This window comes from Rhinolophus hipposideros, assembly GCF_964194185.1.
Source record: "Rhinolophus hipposideros genome assembly, chromosome: 17".
Lineage (NCBI taxonomy): Eukaryota > Metazoa > Chordata > Mammalia > Chiroptera > Rhinolophidae > Rhinolophus > Rhinolophus hipposideros.
In genome coordinates, this window is record NC_138063.1 from 17,079,508 (window position 1) to 17,103,603 (window position 24,096).

The window sequence follows — 24,096 nt, forward strand, 5'->3', positions numbered from 1 at the left end:
AAAATATTTTGAACTACATGATAATTAGTATAACAACACATCAAAATTTATGAGAAACAAGGAATGTAGCACTTAGAGGAACACCAATAGTTTGAATATCTACATTATGAGGTTTGATCTTAAGAAATCAGGAATAGAAGAGCAAAGTATGATTAAAATAAGTACAAGAAAGGAAATAGTCAAGATAAGAGCAGATATGAAAGAAACAAAACAGAGACAGATAATAGAGACCATTAGTAATGTTAAAGGCTATTTCTTTGACAAAATCAACAAATTGGTAAACACCTATCTAGACTCCTCACAAAAGAGAGAAAACATAAATCAGCAATATCAGAAATGAAAATGCAGTTATCACTACAAATAAGAGAATATTATGAATGAAAATTCTATGTAAATAAATATGACAAAATGAAGTAGACAATGTCATGGAAAATTGAACTTGCCAAAACCAATTCATGAAAAAATACAAAATATGAAATATCTATAGGTGTTAAAGAAATTGAATTCATTATCAAAAGCCTTCCTACAAAAGGAAATCTCAGCTCCAGATGGTTTCATTAGTGAATTCTATCAAATATTCTAGTAATAAAATAATATCAATTTTACACAAAGTTTTTCAGCAACAGAAGGGTAAACTGTTCAACTAATTTTATGAGACTGGTATAACTTTAAAAGAAAAACTGGCAAAAGTCACTACTATAGAGAAAATTATAGATAAATATACCTCGTGAATATTGGCACAAAAATCCATACTAAATATTAACAAATCAAATTTAACAATATAAGAAAATGGTTATACATCATGACCATATAGGATTTGTATGAGAAATTCAAGATAGGATATTTTACAAAAATCACTCAACATAATTCACCATATTGCAAAAAGGAGTAAAACCATATGATTATTTCAAGAAACAGAAATTTCACAAAAATTCAAAAAATACTCATGATAAAAATCCCCAGAGAGCTAGGAGAATTAAACAAAACTTCCTTGATCTAACAGACATCTATGAAGAACCTAGAGCTAACATCCTATTTCATGCCTCCACTAAGATCAAGAACGAGGTAAAGATCCCTTTTCCACCATTTCTATTCAACATCTTGTTAGAGATCTTAACCAAGAGAAGGCAAGAGAAAGAAAAATAAAAGGCAGGCGATCAGAAATCGAGGGTAAAACTGTTCCTATTTACATATGATATGCTTGTATAAATGGAAACTCAGAGCATCTACAAAACTGCTACAGCACAAATAGGTGAATTTAACAGATCTTAGGATACAAGGTTAATGATTAAAACAATTTAAACTTTGCAAAAAAAACCACCAACTGTTTTATTTATTCCATTGAACATTAAAGTAAGCAAATCAGTTTCATAACTACCTTTTTGAAAAAGTATTTAAAATATAATTTTAAACTTTAGATCTAAACACAACGTTGTCTAGACATTCTACATACACACACATATATATATATATAATATATACATACATATTATATATATATACATATATACCAAATAAAGAATATATATATAAAGAAATAAAGAAATGTCTAACATTTTGGCCAAATACCAGTTTATTTGCATAACCATAAAGATACTTGAACAATGACAAAACACTAATTACTTTATTTCACATTTTATGTTAAGACTATGTTAAAATAGTATCATCTGGTAAAACTTTCATATAAACCAGGGGTTCAAAAAAATGTATACATATCTCTTGTATTCATCTTTTGTTATCAGTATATATTATTACTATTTTAATGCAGCTTTTTCCTTTCTTAAAATATGTATACATATTTTTGGCACCCTCTGTATGTACATGTCCATATGTGGGTATTTGTGTGTAATTACTCTTTCCGGATAAATTTTAAAATGTAAACTCATGATTATCTATCAGAGATAGGTTCATATCCCACTTGACCTTTAACAGTTTTCCTAACACTAAGAGAAAATTCTAGATTTCTTGTGAAGCATTTGGAGAAATTTGCTAGTGTTAATCTCCCAAATGTCTCAACTTTGCTAGACTTGGAGACACCTGGAGAGTTTCCTTGTAATAAAGAGCATCATTATCAGAGCGACATTATGAAACACGGCAGTTTCCCTTCACGAGTTCATTCTGAGTTTGCACCACGTTTGCATTGCGGGGGAGTGGGTGCACGGCCACTGGAATCTCTCCCTCTGCTGTGTGGCATCACGATGAACTGTCACAGACGATGTATGCCGAATAATGAATAAATGAGAGTCCCCTGACATAGGTTTGACAGCCATAAAATATGAGTTTTGTGATTGCCTTAACATTCCAACTCAGGGACTGACTGAAAGAATATTATTTCTAAATGCCAAGCTAACTAAAATTGTGAAGACTTTCAGTAGGTGCTTCTCTTATTAGTGTTTGAAGCAATTATAGAGAGAATGGGTCAGCGCAATTTTCCTCCTGCACTTAAAAAAACCCTTTCTTGCTACTGCAAGAAAAGCTATTCAAATTCAAATCAGGCTTCTTACCACAAATGTTCTGTTTGTGAGAGACATTACAAAATAAGTAGCACCTCGCTCCCCCCCCTCCCTACCCCCCAATCAGGCAGCATTTGAGGAGGTCAGTGTAATTCAGGGCAAAAAAAATCGTGTTAAATCAACAGGTACAATCCACTTGCTTTTTGCTTTATGAGAATTTCATTCTTGGCACCCTGCATATAACATATATTTCCTTTATTTCCCACTGTTAATCATATAGTCTCTTATTGCACTATGGCAAATCAGATATAAAATGAATATAAACACTTTTAAACATGTTAGACCTCTCTGAAAAAACAGATTCTCAATGGATTCCAAATATCACAATTTAAGTATTGAATTCAGCGAACTGAGGTTGAATACACTAAGAGAACTTGGAATGGAGAAGAATCAGGAATATAGGTAGAGAGGAGTTTGATAGCTCTGAGGTTACTGGCTTGATTGAAAATCCATCTTTCATTGTGTTGTTTTACAGTCATAATGACATAGCCACAAAGCTTTATAAACGTGAAGGAAAAAGAAAGTAATGTGACTAGATAATTCAAGGTTAAAGAAAACTTGACAGAATATCTTCCTAGTGAGAAAAAGATGAAAAATGTGTTGACTTTCATTTTTGTATCCTTCTGACACATAAACAAGGGTACACACCAGGGCACTCACTATTGAGAATCTCTCTAGACAAAATGCCCCAATTCAAAATCCAGAGAGGAAAAATATGTGTGTGTGTGTGTGTGTGTGTGTGTGTGTGTATAGATTGATATAAGATAGAAAAAGAGAATTATTTTAAGAATTAATATATGCTCCGAATTGGAATAAGATTCCAAAGAACAATTTTCAAAGAAATAAAATTATTTAAATAAATCATTTATTTCCCTTAAAAGAAAAAAAAATAACTCACAGGTACTCACCTAACCTCTCAATGGAATAATACCGCTGTTTACTATCCACACGTACTGTCTCGGCATAAGGGCTCCCAACGCCGTAACCAATGATGTACCCTCGAACCACAATGTTTGGGTTCAAGGGAGGTGTCCAACTCATGATGATGCAGTTGGTCTGGGGCCTCACATGAAGAGAGCTTGGCTGGTCAGGGACTTGAGACTCTAGAATTCAAAAAGAGGCATCATCAGCCTGTCTTATAATAGAACATAGAGCATGGAAAAATTTCCATTTACATAAAACCTAACATCATATTTCATAGATCCTTAAATGGTGCATCACCTCTGGCCCCAGCCCCAACTCCTCCTTGTTTCCGCATGTTTTATTTAAGGGTCACAGAATTTCTTCAGTCACAGAGAATACTGAATTCCTTCTGTAGGCACTATAGCATCGTGCACCTTTACTTTAATAGTTTTTTTTCTTTGGGCATATTTTTGTTCCATACATTTCTTCTTAGGTGAAATGAAAGGGGTGAAACCAAAACGCACACAAATCACACTGACCAGCTGAAAACTGGTTCTGCTCCCTTAAAGCAGACTGGTGATTAATGCAATCTTTGAGTTATTTTACAGAGACAGCACTGCACATGTGCCATCCCTGCCCTCAAGATGACCCCAGAACCAAGAATCTTCAGTCTACAGAGCTCAAGTAATGGAAGTGTGGCCACCGGAGACCTTTATGAAGCAAGAGGTCCTTCAAAAAGGAAGATTCAGTGCCCAGACCAAATATGGACAAATATGGAACTGACAAATCAAACCCTGCCAGATTGGGATTCCTTTTGCTTTCTCTTGCATCTTGACCCTATACCACAGTTGGCCAAGTTCCAAAACCCTCCAATGAAAACGTGGCCAGCCAGCATTACCTCATACCACCCTGTTCTCTCTAAGCCTTAAAACCTGTCTGTACAGCAGATTGGAAAGACAGATTTGAGCAGCGCCTCCTATCTCCTGCAAGTCAGCTCAGTATTTAATAAGTAAGCTCTTTGTTCTCTCAAAGTCTGGTGTCATAATTTTGGCTTTTATGTGCATTGGGCAGCGGATCCTTGCTCAGTAACAAAATCAAGGCAGATGTACGAATAAGAAAAAAGAAAATGAAATGTCAAAACTGTCTTGTCCAAGGATTACTTATTTTGATTTATCTAAAAACAAAAATAAACTTAGCAGTCCTTCCTTAAGACATTGTCAGGAGACACAGTTTAGGGCCATGATTTGCACAGCACGGTTAGGATGGTACTTGACCTATGGTTTATCAAATCTGTGAAACGTGCATTCATTAGGAAAGAAAAGGAGACACCAGCCTTGTGTAAAGCCTCATAGACTTTGGGACATGCAAATTTAGTTTAATATCAGGCTCTGTCATTTACTAGCTGTGTGTCCTCATGACATTATTTATCTTCTCTGAGTTTACCTTCTAATTAAATTGGCATTCCAAGTATTGATTGACTCAAAGCTTGAGCTCTAGAAGCAAGAAAGAAGAGTTCACATTTGTACTGTCTACTTGCTAGCTGTGAGAGACCTGAAGACCTTAGTTATCCTCTCTAAGCCTCAGTATGTTCACATACAGAATGAGGGTAAGGACAGCCATGGTCTCATATGGTGGTGAGCAGATTTAATGGGCTAATGCATAACAGCACTCTCATTATTAGTAACTATTAGGGAGAGCATGCACATGCTCCCCGGACATAAATTTTCTTTTAAGGAGATGATGTGTTGAACATAAGTAAATTGGTACTCTGATTTTTACATCATCATTCTTCCCTATGATCCCATCCTAAAAGAATTATGTATTTTCTGGACACTTGTCATCATTCAGCTAATAAATATTTATAGAGCCCCTACTATGTTTGGGGTATGGGACAAGTACTCATGATGATCAGGGTACAGGAGAGAGTGAATATGGCAGACATAAAACCTGCACTCTTGGGAGTTCATAATTTAATGGGGAAGGCAGACGAGTAAAAAGGCAGTTATAATATACTATTATAAATATTTTGATAGGTTTAATACAGGCACATGTAATCTATTCTTTGAAAATCATGTAAGTATTCTGGGCATAACTTTAAGAAAGGATGTACCCACCTAAACTTTAATAGGCCATTAAGTGCTTAGCAATTAATAGTTAGTAAAAAATATTAGTGATTTGAGCCATATTCAAATTATTTGTGCTCATTATTTTTTTCCTAACTCAAAATCTCTAATGGTGACATATGACAAATTATGCAGGAAAATTTGATGATAATGGTAATACTACAATATATATATTTTTTTCCTTGATGTAATAGCAAAAGGAGATGCATTCTACACCACCAACTTTATCCACCTTCAACACACACACTTCTAGCTTAAGTGATATGGGATCGTGTTTTTTATTGAAGTTTTTAAAATAGGTACTGTATTAACAGCTTTTCAAAAGATGCTACTTTTTAAAGATGCTACATCAACAGCATTTTCTAAAGATGCTTTTCTTTCTGAAGATGTCCATTTGTGAACAAAAAGAGGCAAGCTATTATGTCTGTCCTGAAGTAGCTTGTGATATAATATGCAAAGACATCACAAAAAATTATCTCAAAATGTGGATATAAACCTTTAACAGCAGAAACACTATATTTTTGAAGGATTTTCCACCATAAAACTTAAGCAAAAGTAATAAAAGAGATGAAAAAGATGGATTAATACTTTCAACCCTATTGACACGAAGGCTCTCCAGGGTTCTTCAAATGTAATGCGCTCTACAATAAATTCTGTTTAACACATTTGGAGCTTTTGCAATAATTATTGGAACAATAAGAGAATCTTATATTTAGAAAATGAACTCAATAGTGTTCAGATTTTCTGCAATTATAACTTTTTAAAAACAATATGAAAGCGTAATAAATTTAATGACAATATTCAACATCTTTTAAAATAAAAAATATTTAAAATGTTTTCAGAATAATAACTTTCTCCATCAGTAGCTACCCTACAACTCAGTTAGGTTAGTACCCACAGAATTGCACCTATTCGAGCTTTGAGCGTACTGTGTTGATGAGTCACACAGTAGCTCTTGAAGAAGAAGGGCAAGACGCATCTTTATACTTTATACTTTATCTTTATACTTTATCACATAAAGGCAATTTCAGCACTACACCCAAACCTCAAAACATGTTTAACACTATAAAAAATAAGGGGATTGGTATATAAGAATATATGCTGCCTCCCCACTTACACATTTAATGGCCTCTTGCCACTGAATTGAGATCATAGGTCTGTAAGGAAGGGTGCCTCTCAAGGCAGTATTATGAGTTGTGATAGAAAAATACAGTAATTGCTGCTGCCAAATGCCATCCAACGGAAAGGTGATGTTGTGTTTTTTGACCTTGATGGAATTGTGTGAGCTGAGTTTGTATCCGGGAATACTATGATGAACTCTGAATATTACAAGGGCTTATTGGAGTGTTTGAGAAACGATGTGCATAGAAAACGGCCTGAGAAATGAGCAAATGGTTTCATCCTCCATCATGACAGCACTCCACATCACACATTGCTTCTGGTATGGCAATTTCTGTCAAATAAAAATATTATGGTATGTCCGCATCCACCTGATTCACTGGATCTGGGATTGTGTGATCCCAGATCACACTTCTGGCTCTTCTGCAAACTCAAAACGACCATGAAAGGTAAATGTTTTGAATCAATTCAGGACATCAAGGCAGCATGACAGTACAACTAAAGACACTCACAAAAGAGGACTTCCAGAACTGCTTCAGAAAGTGGCAAGAATGATGGATTAAGTGTGTTTGAAGCAAAGGGGAATATTTTGAGGGGGTTTAATGGCAAAATGTCTTTTACTGTAATTAATTTTTTCAATTTAAACATTCACCATAGTTTGTGATCACACTTTCCTATATCTGTGTTCATAGCAACATTATTCACAATAGCGAAGAGGTAGAAGCAACCCAAGTGTCCATCAACAGAAGAATGAATAAACAAACTATGATATTATATATACACACAATGGAATATTTTTCAGCTTTAAGAAGGAAGGAAATGCTGACACATGCTGCAACATGAGTAAGCTTTAAGAACATTATGCTAAGTGAAATAAGCCAGTCAGAAAAGGACAACAATTGTATGATTCTACTTATATGAGGTACTTAGTGCAGTCAGATTCATAGAGCAGAAGGTAGAATGGTTATTGCTGGTGCTGGGGGACAGGGTGTTCTGGAGTTATTGTTTAATGGGCATGGAGTTTCAGTTTTGTAGAGTTCTGGGGAAGGGCAGTAATGATTGTTGCACAAAAGTGTGGATTCACTTAATGCCACTGAACTGTAAACTTAAAAATGATTAAGATGGTAAATTTTATGTTATGTGTTTTTAAACCATTTAAAAAATTAGGAGATCCTGAAACTGCTTTTGTATTTGTCTCTGTGACCATTGTGGAGATGAAGTAGATATATTTGGGACATTTGGAAGGTATAGTCAACAAAGCTCTAGATTGAATGTGATTGGTGTGGGAAAAAGGAGACTCAATGATAACTCATATATCTTTGGCTTAGGCAACATGTGAAATTTGAGATGCCCCTTAGTCACACCTGTGGAGATATCAGGGCAATAGGTGGGTATAAAATGTGGGGATTTAGTGAAAGGCCATGGGCAGATACACAGATGTAGAAGCCACCAACATATAGAGGGTATTTAGAATAAACGTGTATGTATATAGATATAGTGTATATGTGTAAACTAAAAAATTAAAAATAAGATCTTTTTGTTGCTCGGTTCAACCCCTCACACCCACCACACATCTTCCCATACCACATTATAAGGCCTAATCTTTAAGGTGGCCTAAAAGGTCAGGTATGATCTTCCTTACCCCCTCAACACCCATCCCCTTAGCTCTCTGTCCTCATCTCCTGCCCCTTTCCCCTTTGCTCACTGCAGCTCAGTCACTGGAGTGGTAGATACATGGCTCAATGGGTTTTTCACAAACCCACATACCACTATACCCAGAACCACATACCACTGAGTGAATTCTGCTGCATGTAAATTTATTTATTTTTATTTTTATTTATTTTTTTTTTGCTGCATGTAAATTTAAAAAGATATATATTAAAAAGTTAATACTAAGAAGATGGTAGGAGTAGAACTGAAAAAAAATACAAGGTAGAGTTAAATGGTGATTAGAAGTATGTTATTTACTACAATAAATAAATAAATAAGCAAACAAACAAACAAATAAATAACATTCAAAGTTGATAGAGGTGAGTGGCTTAAGGAAGTGACAGTCCATTGGTTTGAACAGGCCTCGGCAATACAAATGAACACATTAGTATGTACCAGACCTGTCTGGAAGAGCAGAGTTTGGGTGCATCAATTGCCTTGTGTAATTCTCTGTAAAGAAATATAGGCTGGAACAAAACTCTAACAAAATGACCCACAAAATGCAGCATACTCAATAGAGAACATAAATATGAGTACTTGTGAAAAGAGCCAATGCCTGACACCACTCTGCAGTGCCATCCACACCAGACGTTAAACAGCAGCAATCGTTTACATTAACGAAGAAGAGCTAGTGGAGACAAGTCTTGCTCGCCACTAAGAGAAAACAACTTCAATAACCCTAGTTACCTTGCTTCAGTTCTATGTTATTCCATTTTTTTTCTGAAAATTCTTATCCTGTGGAGATAGTTATGGAAAATGCTGGTGATTTTACATTTAATGACAGTTAAACATAGACAACTGTATTGAACCTTATAGGAAATAGAAACTTTGTTTTCACACTTTGAGTCCTTTGTGCCAGGAACTGGTCCAGCCACCACTTCAGTCAGAGTAATGAGCAGTTCCATCACCCTCAAAATTTTCTCCTGCTGCCCTCTGTGCACTTATTCCTTCCAACCCAAGTATTAATTCAAATAATGGATTTTAAAATTTCATTCCTCTACAAATACATGTTTTTCTAACTAAGCTTATTTGTTTTCAACGTTAAATTATTTAAAAACCATCCAGGTTTTTGTCCTTGTTCCTAACGATAATAATGGCTAAAATTTATGAAGATATATTATGTATAAGCATTATTGTCAGCATTTCAATAAATGTTTTTTTATCATTTAATATTTTGCAACCAGTCTGTGCTCTTAGGGCTTCTATATGTTTCATATTATTTATATCAATTACCGACTTTTCAAAGTTAGGATTTATAATTTTAACTGTATTTCATCTTCTTGTTTACTTTTTTTTTTACTTTTAATATGCTTTCCTTCAATCTTGTTTTATGTCAACCAATCTCATATTCCATTATTTTACTTTATTTTTACCTACTTTTGTTTGTCTAGTATTAATTTTACTCTATCACTGCTCTTGCAATTGAAAATAAATGTTGGTAAAAACTGAGAGTAAAATGATGGTTGACAGGGGCTGGGTGGTGGTGGAAATGGGGAGACGTTGGTCCAAGAGTATAAACTTCCAATTATAAGATGAATACGTTCTGGGGATCTAATGTACATCATAGGGACTATACTTAATGACACTGTATTATATAATTGAACATTTCTAAGAGAGTAGATCTTAAATGTTCTCACCTACACACACACAAATGTCATTATGTGAGGTAATAGATGTGTTAACTAACTTATTATGGTTATCATCATGGTGTACACAATATTGCACGTAAGTTATATCTCAAGAAAATTGCAAAAAAAATTTAAAAAGAAAATAAAATGTAGGACAACACTATAAAAAAAAAGGAAAAAAAAGTAGAAATCCAAGGATAGCTGATAGGTATAATCAGTGATCTAAAAAGGGAATTTTGACAGGTTCAGTCCTTTAATATCACAGCAGTGAATTCTAATTCTTAAAAATAAAAGTCTCCTAAATCTGTCAATCAAACTGGTAGACCTGGGGCGGGGGTTGAGGACGTGGTGTTCATCTGTATCCTTCAATTCCTGATAAGGACAATCTTACTCCAGTGGCAATAAAGCTAGACTACTGGAATAAAGTTGTCTGCCTAGGCCCAGTAAATAATTGACATCTTCTTAAAGAGATTGGTCAGCCTCCAGGTCCAATAACCTCTGAACTTTCACACACTGATCATAGTTCATACTGATGATAACTCAGTGGGAAAAAGAAGAACAAAAGTAAGACATTCCTCAGGAAGGGAGACACTCAATGACATGCCCCATCTAGTCAGTTTCAGAGGACAAGTAGGTGTGGGAACTCATGTGAAACGACACTACTCTGGCAGAAGAAACACTACGTGCAAATGCATAAGCATACATGGAGGGGTGTGCAGATATGCAAAGATGTGATGGAGTGTCAGACTTGAGGCTAAGGACAGCATTGTTACAGGAAGAATTTGAATAGGAAAATTATATCAGATTAGGTTATGAAAAATTATTCGGGCAACACTATGGAGTCTAGAGAGGAAGGGGAGCAAGTTCAGGTGACAAATGAGGAGAGCCTGACATAAAGTATGGTGGTAGGAGTAGAGAGGAGAGGATGGATTCCAAATCTATTAGGAAGCTAGGAATTACAGGTCCTGGTGACTGAGTGACTATTGGCTGCGAGTGGAAATGGAGGAGTTGAGGAAGAAGGGGAGCCTGCTCGGGAGATTGGTGGACACTGGTACTAGTCCCAATGTGAAGAATACAGAAGGAAAAATACAATCAGCTATAATGCAAACGATACCTTGGAAGAGCAAGTCATAACCTCCAAATGTATAAAAAGATATGGGTTTCAGACCTCCTTCTTTGTTATACTTGAAAATACCAAAAGAATAAACAACAAAATCTTTAAAACCACCCTCACTTTCTATTTCTGAATTATGTAAGAAGGGATTTCTTTGCCCTCTTTTGCCTTCAATTCCTTCACTAGACTCACTCACCATCAACTAGTTTTCATGATGGAAACTTCAGTTTTATTTTCTACCCTAAGTCGTGGCAGTAGTCTCACTACCATTTATTGAATAATCCACTGGTGGAAATGGCAACTTTATTTTTTTATTTATTTCTGAAATATAGCAGGAAATATTTCTGTCTTCTGTTTTGTTACACTGATCTACTTGTCTATTTCTATGCCAGACGGTACAATATTGATTTTAAATCAGGCTTAATAGTAAATGTGAATGTTTATTACTTTTCCAAAATTTCTCGGAATTCTTTTACATTTACTCTTCCATACGAAGTTCAACCTGATTGGAATTATATTAAATTAACCATTAATTTGGAAGAACTACCATTTATATAAGGGTAGGATTTTTGCATCAAGGAACATACATATCTTTCTATTTATTTATATCTTATTTTATATCTTTAAATAAAATGTTTTCTTTATATACATTTGTTCACAGCTTATAAAATTTAGTCATAGATATTATATATTAGACTGCTGTATACATGCATTTCTTTTCTTTTTAATGTTTAAACTAATTATTGCGAGTAAACAAAAAGCTATTTTTTTGTGTGTGCATATCTATCTATCTATCTATCTTTCTATCTATCTATCTATCTATCATCTATCTACCAATTATTTTATTAAATTTTCACATTGGTTCTAATAGGTTTTTAGTGTAGTTTCTTGGAATTTCCAAATGCAATCACACTATTCAAACAAATAACCTTTCTTTCCTTTTGTAATAAAAAAACTTTTTAAGTTTTTTTTTGTTTGTTTGTTTGTTTTTTGGTTTTTTTTCCTTACCCAAACCTCTACACTACTGAATAGCAGAAATAGTAGGAAGCATTCCTGGCTTATTTGGATCTTAAAGACAATACATTTAGTATTTTACCATTTAGCATAATGCTTGCTTTTAGTTTCTTACAAAAACAATAACATTTTGAAAGCTGCCTTATGGTTCTATATTACCATGAATTTTTTTTTAAAAATTGGTAATGGCTGCCTAATTTTACAAAATGCTGTCTTGCATCTATTGATGTAATTATATGACTACGCTCCTTTAAATGATATCTTAATTAGATGGTGAGTTATTAAGAGATAATGAATGTATGCCCTGTTTTTGTATCAGATGGGAATGCATCTATTCCCTTAATGCAGACAAGATTTATCATCATGACAAGAAGAAACTTCATAAGACCAATGGCGTTAGTATTTCATATTACTGTGAAGGTCTGAATCTAATTTATCTGAACCACCAACAACAATAAGCATTTGCTGAGTGTTTACTATATATATCTGAAGCACTGTTGAAGACTTTTTTTTTGCCATTATCTTAGTTACTTTTCACAAAGATCGATTGAAATGGACACTTTGTTATATTCTTTATAGATGAGAAAACTCAGGTCTTAGGGAAGTTAAGTTACTTGCTTAAGATTACACAGTAATCTTAAAGGATTCAAATCCAGTTATTAAGACTTTAGAGCCCACAGTTTTATCTACTACATTATACCTGGAAAAAGTCAAGCAATTTATAAGAGGACCAAACATTTCATGAGCACATTGAAAAGTATGCTGTGGTCATGGAAAAGACTTGAAACTTCTTTGAACACTTATACAAGTCTAAACAATTTGTACCATCCTTTATACAGTGCAGCTGTAAGATTTTGAACAATTTGCTCAAATTTTGAAACACACTTTAAATTGCTTTCAAAAATCCAGTTTGTCTTTGCCAGCAACATTCCCTATGTGTAAGATGAATTTTACTTGAATGAAAATAAAGGGATGGATTCTTTAGTTTCATGATGGATTGGCTGCTGTACCACTGGCTCATCTCATTCCACAAACCTTTTGTCAAATAGTGCCCAGACTATTTTGAATGGCTTCTATCAAAAGTCCATGTGTAAGAAATCGTTTTCCACGACATGCTACCTACATCCATTCCTCGGTGCATAAAAACCCATATTAACATAATTATGGCCAGAGGACCACGTTTACAAGCTCACTACTATAAAACCAACTCCTTACCCTCAAATTGGTATATTTTAGTTGGATGCATTTTAATGGCATGTCATTGGCTTTCACCAGGATTTTTATCAAAATAATAGGCAGATGAAAAGAATGTCTGTCTGCCTTTGTTAAAAAAAAAAAAAAGTCTATGACAGCCCTAGCAAACTAATAAACTACACTTAGAAGTAAAATGAAATAAATAAATAAATCCATTTTATAAAATGTTGCCTAATACTTTTAATCTAATAGGTATACAAGTAAACCAATTTTTCTAGATATTAGGTTCCAAAAGTTACATTCTATATGTAATATGATTTTTTTTGGCCTAATGAGTTATTTGAAAGTATGTTTTTACATTTCCAAACAGATGTGATATCATATTAATATTGACTATTATTTTAATTACATTGTTATCAATAAATGTGTTTAGTATGATCCAAAAACTTTAATATCCATTTATTTATAGCCAAGTACTAAATATTCTTTGGATCTTTAGGAAAAAAGTTATTCCTTAATTGTTTGGATATTTCAATTATGTCAGGTAAATCTTCTATATCCTTTATTTTTTTTTTTCCAATTCTGAGAAAGATGTGTTAAAAAATCTCTGACTATAGCATTGGTCTTCATATGTAACTTCCAGTTTACAAAAATACAGAAAATAGAGAAACAGTTTAAATGATATTACAAGAAATAGACAAAAACAAATATTAGGACTGTTGAAACTAGAAGACAAAAAGCCCAGTCTTTTCAATAAATCAGAATAGAAAAAAAGAGTTTGTGATAGATGAAGAGATTTAAGGATATAAAACTGTATGCTTTGTGTGGATTCTAGTTTGTACAAGTGATCTGTAAATAAAGTTTTTTGGGCTCATTGAAGAAATTTGAATATGATCAGGATAGTATGTAAAATCATAATCTGCAAAAATAAAAAGGAAAACAATTAAAAAAGAAGTTTGGAGAAGAGTATATATTATAGATTCTCATTTTAGTTATACTAATATATAATTTCTTCATTACAATATGTGAATATTTATAGAAAATGCTGGTTATTTTGCATTTAATGACAGTTACACATAATGACAATTGTATTGAACCTTTATATATATAATGTATATATTTATATATGTGTATAAAGAAAGAAATTAAAGGATATGGATTAAGGTGTTAAGAGTGATAATCTGATAAGATTTTGTTGGTTTGTTGTCCGTATTTTCTACCTATAATAGTATATATTTACTGCTTCTATAATGATAAAAGTGTATTCAAATATTATGGTGGGTTTGTAAATTTGTCCATGAAGATCTCTGCTTAATTTTCATTTAACATTTTTTCCTTTGTTTTAGAAGTATACAATATAATTTAGTTTTTAACAAGATCTGGAAGTCTCTCAAAAAGAGAGGTAAATTCAGTTTTGTTCAATGTTAGAATTTTTCTCATCTAGAGGTATTTTTCATTTTACTTTATTACTTTATTTTCTGTAATTAGCTATATAAATTTATATTTATTTTTATTTCTCCAATGATTTAGAAAACACATATCTTCTTTTTAAAAACGTGTTTTTAAAAAGCAATTCTTGGCTGGACATGTAACTTTACATGGTGTTTGTCTTCCATAAAATCACAGAAAATCTTGGGCTTTAGATTATTTTTTACATTTCTAGTAGGTAAGTCCATCATCATAGAACATACTGTTTATCTCTGATTATGGCTCAAATTCAACTTTCATTAATTGTTCAGAGTTCTGGAATCTCAAAATTCCAGATTTTTGAGCCTCTCATTTCTGTAATTTTTCCTTTTCTTCACTTACTTTTTAAATGTCAAGCTTAGTGTTCATTGTTTTTATACCTTTTAGCCTCAAAATGATACTAATGTGAAACTAAAACACAAACTGACTTGTTTACCTTATTTTATGCAATCTTTTATTTTGGTATAAGTATACTCATCTATGCCAATGACTGAAACGATACCAAAAAAAATTTTTCTGGCAACTGCATTAGTTTCCTATTGCTCCCATACTAGTGACTTCAAACAACACACGTTTATTATGTTACTCTGGAATTCAGAACTCCAATATCACTCTCAATGAACAAAAATCAAGGTGTCAGGCCACATTCCATTTATAGGCTTTAGGGATGATGTCTTTTCTTGCCTTCTCCAGCTTCCTTTAGAGACTGCCCATCTTCCTTGGCTCATGGCTCCACATTATTCCAATCTCTGCTATTCTTATAACTTCTCTTTCTGTTACTCTGATCTTTCTGCCTCCCTCTTATAAGAAGCCTTATAAGTACATAGGGTCTGCCTGCATAATACAGAATAATCCCGTGTATCATAATCCTTAACTTAATCACATCTGCAAAATTTCTTTTGCCACGCAAAGTAGCATATTAAAGGACATGGGCATTTTGGGGGACATTATTCAACATAATACAACTCATACAATATTTTCCTTTCCCTTACTTCCTCCCTCCCTTCCATCCTTCCTTTTCTTTTCCTTTCCCTTTTCCTCCCTCCCTCCCTTCCTTCCTATTTTTCAATTTCTTCTAATTAGTCAACAACTAATTTTTCTCATTCTTCTGTGCAGAGGTTTTCTACTTTTCAGACTCTATTTTTTGAATAAGTATGACAATTCTAGTATGTACTGTTCTATCTTTCCGGGTGGTCTCATTGTCTTAAATCTTATCATTACTCTGAAAATAAACTTTATGTGTTCCTTCTCAAAGCCATGGTTCTCAGTGAATATCATGTATTGTGCAAGTTCTAAAACACAAAAGTTTCTTTGTGGTTCACTTCCTAAATGAAATGAATCTGCAATAATCCCATTCCATTCAACCATTATTTGATCAGGCTAATAGGGCGAATTATCTATTTCTTGGAGACAGGAAATTAGAGACTGCTCCTAAGTTCACAGTGTTTGCTACAGCACATTTGCATTTTCAGGATTCGTGCATTGATAATTTTTGATAGCAACACTCTTCCATTTTAGGGTAGAAGTTTAATTCTAAATTAGATCATTATTATGTACAGCAATTTTCACCTATTCATGTCAAAATTAGGACAAAATAAAACGGCAGCAGGACCCAATCCCCCAGCTCAATTTCCTGGAGGATAGATACCTTGCTGAACTTCATTACAAATTCTCTCATATCCTTATGCAAGACAGTTGTATAAGAACTTTGGGGAATTCTCTTATCCTTTTTAAAAAAACTGAAGTTTTAAGGCACAAAATGAATATTTTAAAACTTCCCAGCTGTTACTAATAGCAAACATGCTTTAAGGGAACCCTGAAAAAACAATGAAATTTGCTCTATAATTACTTTAACAAAACATCCTAATTAAAAGGCAATCCACAAGGAATTAGAGTATTTCTCTAAGTTACTGTTGCTCTTCACCCTGCTGAAGCCAAGCCAAGCCAAGAATGGAAGAGGAACTACAGAAGCCACAGAAGGAGAGGGGATTGTTCTCTATCTCTGCACAGACCACACGACCTCTGTTTAGTTGGCTTGCAGGGCTCAGAGATACTATCTAAGGAGTACATCACTATCTTGGAGTTCACTAGGACACTGAAAGCAAGAAGGGAAAGTTACGCAACGTGACGCACCTGGCTAACATTCCAGTTTCCTCCCAATGCAAATGTCTTTGGCTACAACAAGGAATGCCTTCCATTTCCGCTGGTTTTCAAAATGACTGCCTCTAGCTGAATAATATTGTATGTCAACTATAATTTAATACATATATATATATATATATATATATATATATATATAGTCACGGGATATGGAGTACAGCATAGGGAATAGAATCAATGGAATTGTAATAGATATATATGATGTCAGAGGGGCAATAGATTGGGGAGGAAGGTTATCACTTTCTGAGGGTTGAAATGTCTAACTGTGGCATTGTTTTGTACACCTGAAACTAATGAAAACAAGAAAGAAATAGACCTCTATTCCTATTTAAATGGGGAAAGATTTCCTCTTTATTTTGTTTACATACAATAAAAATTGCCAATTAAAAAATAATAATTGCTTCTTCCATATACACAATTTCAGAAAAATCAAGCAATTCTATATCAAAAGTTCTGACTTTGGAATGTTTAGAATTCAAAGCTTTCTAACACCACCCATGAAAGTCTGGAAGAAGCCATTTATATCTTATTGTATGATTCAAACAATTACATGAATGAGATGGATATTTAAAGAAAATTTCCTTAGCTTAAAATATAAATAAATAAATAAATAAATAAATAAATAAATAAATAAATAAATCTGTGTGTGTGTGTGTGTGTGTGTGTGTTTACTCTGTCTCTCTGAGAGAGAGAGGGAGGGAGGGAGGGAGAGAGAGAGACAGAGAGACAGAATCATGAAGCTGAATATCCTTTTGGAGCAACTAGTGATGACTGCCTAGATTGTCTATTTTTGCAAATATTAATTCCTATAAAGAGTTACATTTTAAAATATTTGAATAATGTAGTCAAAATTCAAAAAAAAAACAGAAGGGAGGAAGATAAACTGAGTTTAGGGGAGTTTAGGGGAGTATATCAGTGCAGAGATCACTCATGAGTTAATAAACTGAGAAGGCCTTAGGTCCAAATATGTTTGGTCCTATTAATTTCTTACAACAAGTACAACAGTGTTTTACAAAGCAACAGAAACACATCTCTTCCACACTCATATAGTTAAATGCTCTGAATTGGCTATTAGTTTTGACTATGATTTAAACGTGAACAATCTCTCTCCCATTTTTTTCCAGATAGTATAATTAGTGTACAGAAATGCCATGTAAAAATCTAAAGTTATGATCATATGATCTTATTATTTTCACCATTCAGGGCATTTTAATATGGCAATCAAAGATTACTTATAATTGGCTTAAAGAGAAGGCCTTGAGTGTTCCTGGTCTGAAACTGGAGGACCACAGGTGCTACTGTGTAGAGGTCTCAAGGAGGAAGTAGTTGAATGGATTCCACTAATAATTACAGCACATCTACTGTAAGCATTAGTTGCTGAGGGGATGTCAGACTCTCTGTGTCATGCCTCACATACTCTGGGCTCATCTTTTACTGCAGCCATTACTGGGCAACGAGCCTCACAATGTTGTAACTGGATAGCAGCTCCATCATGTATCTCTTTTTTGCCCAAGAGTTTCTGTAAACCATTCTTGGGAGGCTTGTTGGAACTCATGCACTTGCCACCTGGAAGTGCAAAAGAGTCAGTACCCCATCGGCCAACCCTTGACTGGTGAGGGATGGGAGCTGGAGGTAAAATGTGTCCTCCTTATGTCCTTTGATGGGTGATTCTGAGCCATGCTCCAGTCATCTTCAAAGGTCCCGATGGGATTGAGTCCCAGTGAACCACACGGTAACCAGCACATTTCTGCACCTTCATGTTGTTTTTCTCACCTCCTGTGCTTCTCTCTCCCCCAGTTCACTCCTGCTCCTGGGATCCATTCCAAATAACCTACTGCACATAAGCTGCTGGCACAGACCCTGCTTTTCTTTTTAAACTAAATGTATTGGGGTGACAATGGTTAGTAAAATTGCATAGGTTTCAAGTATACAATCCTATAATACATCATCTATATATCACATTGTGTGTTCACCACCCAGAGTCAGTTCTCTTTCCATCTAAAGGTGAATAATCTCAAATCATAATCCATAAAAGCATTATGCGCAAGAAGTATCAATATCACTAACATTCTTGTATTAATTTTTTATTTAACTTTTTAGATTACTAATGTGTATATTATGGGCAAGGACAGAATTGTCTAAGGAATTACAATCCCAGTGAAGAAGTGGAAGAATGATAAACGAGGCAATATTTGAAATGTGTTAAGATAATTGATTGTTAAATGAGTAACATTTGGATAAGTGAGGACACATTTTCAACTAATAGTGGCAGAAATAATTTCCTAAAGGCATGCGTATGTATTATGCTGTCTCACACACCTTCCCTGTAAACCTAGTCAACCCTCTTCTCCTGAAGTTTCTAGCTCCAGTACTATTTGTTTTCATGAAGTCTTTTCAATCAGTGCAGCCATTATCTGTTTATGCCTCAAGAGAGCTGGCTGTTCCTATCTCTTTCACATCTGTACTCCCCATGACTCGGCACACTACAGATTCTTAATTATATTTCATAATGACTGCATCAATACTCAAATAAGGAAAAAGTAAGGAGGAATGCTGCATGCAAAAGAGGGACATTATTCAGCCAAGAGCATGGAAAAGTTCAAACAAATCCAATTAACCAGCATTTATTAAGACTGTACTCATGAGCATGGCATAGGGAGTCTTAATTAAAATGGATGCATGAATTGGATTATATTAAGATTACATGGATATGAAAAGCACACAATTAAACAGAAGTTCTGTGCCATCCCAGGAGCTGTGATTTTACATTTTGTTTTCACTTAGACTGTGAGTCATTCGGAGTGAGGAGAAAGATCACATAAGTCAAGTGGAGAGCCCCATTCATCTTGGATATTTTATAGGACCTTCACCACCTCTGCTCCATTTATTTTCGCTCCTTCCAGTAAGAGATACAGTCCCTTAGGTTTGGGTAAATGATATGACCTCATTTCTTAGAAACTTTTGCCTTGAATCATTGTCTCTTATTGTCACTGGATAAGTTCTAGAGCGTTAGTTGAGGGTGTTTCTATAATGACCTGTAATGGACACTGACTCACAAGACCTGGTCTTGAGTTTCAGCTCCACAGTTACTAACTCAGTGACTTGATCAAGTTAGTTAAATTTTCTTAGCTTAAGTTATACTTCTTTTAAAGTAAGGGTAGATGAGAGGATAAAGGACAAATATATAAACTCTATAAATTATTTCTCAAGTAAAATTGAAAAAATAAGTTTATCCTAACTGTCCTTTTACTCTTAAAATAAGGCCAATGACATTAGGCCCTTATGACATTAGGCCCAGCTATCCTGGACTCTTTGCCTCAGTTCAGACACCAACTAGGCTCTTTATTTTTCTTCTGCCTAGATGGCTCTTGTCTGACTTATTCACACAGCTACCTTCCTCATTGCCTTAAAGTTTGTGCTTATATTTTATCTAACCAAAGAGATCTTCTCCCTCCCCCATATAAAACAGTATTCCTGAATTACTTGCCATTCCCTCTATCATGGTTTATTTTTCTTTAGAGCATTTATCACTATCTATCTCAACAAAATGTATACTCCTTGAGAGTAGAGACTTTATTTATTGCTTTATCACTAGTACCTAAAATAATGCCTGTTATATATAGATTGAAGTTGAAGAAGAGACACGTGTTAGATAAATAAATACATAAATTAATGTTTCCTAACCTATTAGTGAAAGGTATTTAAACTGTGAAGTGCGACTATAGCTCCACAACTTCTCAATTTATATTACCTAAGACAAGTTAAATAACATCTAATCTTCAAGTTACTTTTCCATAAAATCTTATGTTACCTCTAGGAGTGTCCTATGTGAATTTTATATGAATCTCAATATCTCATCCACAAATGGCTGACAACTATCAATGAAGCAAATAAGGCAGATTATCCTTTATATAAAAATAAAGTGTCAAGTATTAATGACCATAACAAACAAGTCAAAAATACAAACTGCTGTTTTGCAGAAGCATTGTAAAACAGTAAGAGAGTCTATGCAAAGTAATAATATTTCATGATTCTTATCAGATATTATGGCAGTTTCTGTGAAGAAAATGTTTAAGGTCAATTATTCAAAATAAAATAAATAGAAAAAAATCATTTCAAATTACCTTGAAAGAAGTAACTTATTATGAGATCTGTAAATAATGCATCATTTATATTTATATGGAATTGTTGAAGACTCTATATGCATTAAGGGTTTTTGGTTTTGTTTTGCATCTAAAGATATAGGAGGAATAAATATCCCCAATATTGGAGTTCATTAACTTTTTTTAAGGGAGCCTTTGAAGCTGAAGTAACAAAAAATAAATCAGAGAGATAGAGAGTGGGGAAAGGTCTTACCATCTAGATCATTCTCCGGGGTCTCTGCTGTGTACCAGTTGGAAGGTGGTCCAGTGCCATTGACCGTCATGGCTGACACTTGAAAACTGTACTGACTTCCTTTCTCCAGTCCTATAAAAGCATTTTTCACAGAGAAAAAAAAATTACTAAATAACAAGTATTTCTAGCTAGGTTTCAAAAGTTTTAGTTAAATTTTAACAATAGTAGCATGCATTATGCTGTTTGAATTGGTGTGGTGATTATTGTTATTTTGGCCAAAAGGGCAGAAATATTACAGCCAAGAAATCAAATTATTTTTCATATATTCTCATTTACTTTTTTTCCAGTTTGTAAAAATGTATCCCTGAAAATAGCTTCAGGGCAGATGCAGAATATAAAATATGAACGATGAAGAAATAATCAAAAAATAGCAAGGATCATTTTTCCTCACAGTCCAGAAGAGGCCTGCCTATAAATCAAGAACAGTCAATCTGAAAATTTATGTCTTCATCACCCATTCAAGGTCAGTGATTATGTTTTCTTTGGGCCAAGAAAGAAGACTCCAAAGCTATTGCATTTCAGCAGAAAATACTAGGGCTTTCATCTCTCAAAGCCATCACAGGCATGCTTTGTTTGGCATTGCTTCCATAGTAGAGCATGACAACAGTCTACTCTATGATAATTTGGGCATATAATATTGTACACTGTGATGACATTAGGACTTATTTTTGAGTGCACAGAGAGTACAGGTAGACGAGAGAGGCCTCGTGGAACATTAGTGTAATATGTACAAATTTTATATATAAATAAGTTTCCTTTTAGTGAAATTCCATAGTAGCATGTTAACATGACAAATTACTGTAAAACAAATGACATCTGTCAAAAGATCACATGACTTTTCTGAGATGTAGAGGACTCAGTATAAATTGACAAGTCCTTTAATCTCAAGGCATTGCACAACCCTGATAAAGACAAAAACATAACCCCACTTTGCTTTTTTCATTAAGTTGAAATGGCACAAACATTTGGTGCCAAGAAAATAACATACTGGAAAAAGAATGCTTATATCATATACAACATTACGTATTTGTAGATTTTTGAATAGGAATATGAGCAAATCTTGGTATTAAGTGGAATTATAACTTACTACTAAGAGGAGATGGTGTTTTAAATGATGGTTAGAATGGACTTCTTAATGTCAAGAAGCAGTTTCCTTCACTAAATAGTACTGTTAGAGAAGATGACTTGAATAACTCACCTACATAAGGAATCTATAACACAAAACCCTGTCCTCTCAGGAGCCTTCTAATTTTATAAAATGACCAAAGCTCCATGAAGACATGGACTTAGAATGGTGTTGGTGTGTTGTTTTTGTTAAAACTGGTGTTTTATTTTTTTATTTTATTAAATTTGTTGGGGTGACATTCGCTGATAAATAGAGGTTTCAAGTGTACAATTCTATAATACATTATCTGGATATTGTGTTGTGTGTTGACCACTCAAAATCAAATTTCCTTCTGTCACCATAGATTTGATGCCCTTTATCTTTTTCTACCTACCGCTCTCCCCTTTCCCTTTGGTAACCACTAAACTATTTTCTGTGTCTATGAGTGTTTGTTTGTTTGTCTTGCTTATTTGTTTCTTTCTTTTAGTTTTATATCCCATATATGAATGAAATCGTATGGATCTCGACTTTTTCTGTTTGACTTATTTTGCTTAGCATGATATTCTCAAGAGGCATCCATGTTGTTCAAATGGCAGCATTTCATTTTTTTTCTAATGGTTAAGTAGTATTCCATTGTATATATGTACCACATCTTCTTTATCCAATCATCCATGACAGGACACTGGTTGTTTCCATGTCTTGGCCACCATGAATAACTATTCTTAAATTTTTGAGGAACCTCCATACTGTTTTCCATAGCAGCTGTACCAATTTACATTCCCACCAGCAGTGTATAGGGGTTCTTTTTCTCCACAACCTTTCCAACAGTTGTTATTACTTGTCTTGTTGATAATAGCCATTCTAACAGGTGTGAGGTGGTATCTCATTGTGGTTTTGATTTTCATTTCCCTAATAGCTGGTGAGGTTGATCATCTCTTCATATATCTGTTGACCATTTGTCTGTCTTTTTGGGAGAAGCATCTGTTCAGTTTTAGGTAGAGTTCGTTTGTTCTCTTACTTAAGAAAACAAATGTTACCCTGGTAGAAAGAGGAGGTATCTTCAAGAGTTACGGCAACAACACAGTGAATCAGCAATATTTGGGGGCCCACCGTGATGGCTGATGTCAAAAGATCTTTCAATATTGCATTGATTGATTGATTTGTTCATTCATTCATTGGAGGTGGGGTAGAGGAAAGCCATTTGTAATCAAAAGCTGTTTTGTGTATGTATTTCTAAAAGTTGTTATTTGGGATGTTTCCTGAGTTGGACTAGTGGAAATATTAAATAGTATTTTTTTAAATCACCTTGTACAAAAGCATTGATTGAATCCGTTTTAGAGTTATTCAGATTCTATAGCTGCAAAGGTAGTCTTCACTTTTTATTATGTAACATATCTCTTTCTACGCCTGCATTATCCCCTTATCCTTTTATATAATCACACAACTACACATTCATTGCCTAAAGTCAACAAGTCAACAACACATTAACTAAAGTACAAGAGTTAAGAGTATAGGCTTTCAATTCTGGCAGAATTAGATTTGAAGTTCCAAAACTTATTAGTTGTGTGACATTGAAAAAATCTCTAGCCCTCTCTCTTTGCCCGTTTTCTCATCAATACAATGCAAATATGTAAATTTAAATATCTAGTTA

The 24,096-nt window shown here is 34.0% G+C and overlaps 1 protein-coding gene across 2 annotated transcripts in view; it reads right to left on the minus strand.

Annotated features, from left to right (window-relative positions):
• The window catches only part of DCC (DCC netrin 1 receptor), a 1,070,394-nt gene that overhangs the window by 172,903 nt on the left and 873,395 nt on the right, over window positions 1–24,096 (minus strand). For both annotated transcript variants that reach the window (XM_081078113.1, XM_081078112.1), the window contains exons 14-15: window positions 21,302–21,412; window positions 3,422–3,616 (exon numbers count right to left, since the gene is read on the minus strand). In XM_081078113.1, coding sequence (XP_080934239.1) covers window positions 3,422–3,616; window positions 21,302–21,412 — 306 coding nt within the window. The remainder of the gene's footprint in view (window positions 1–3,421; window positions 3,617–21,301; window positions 21,413–24,096) is intronic.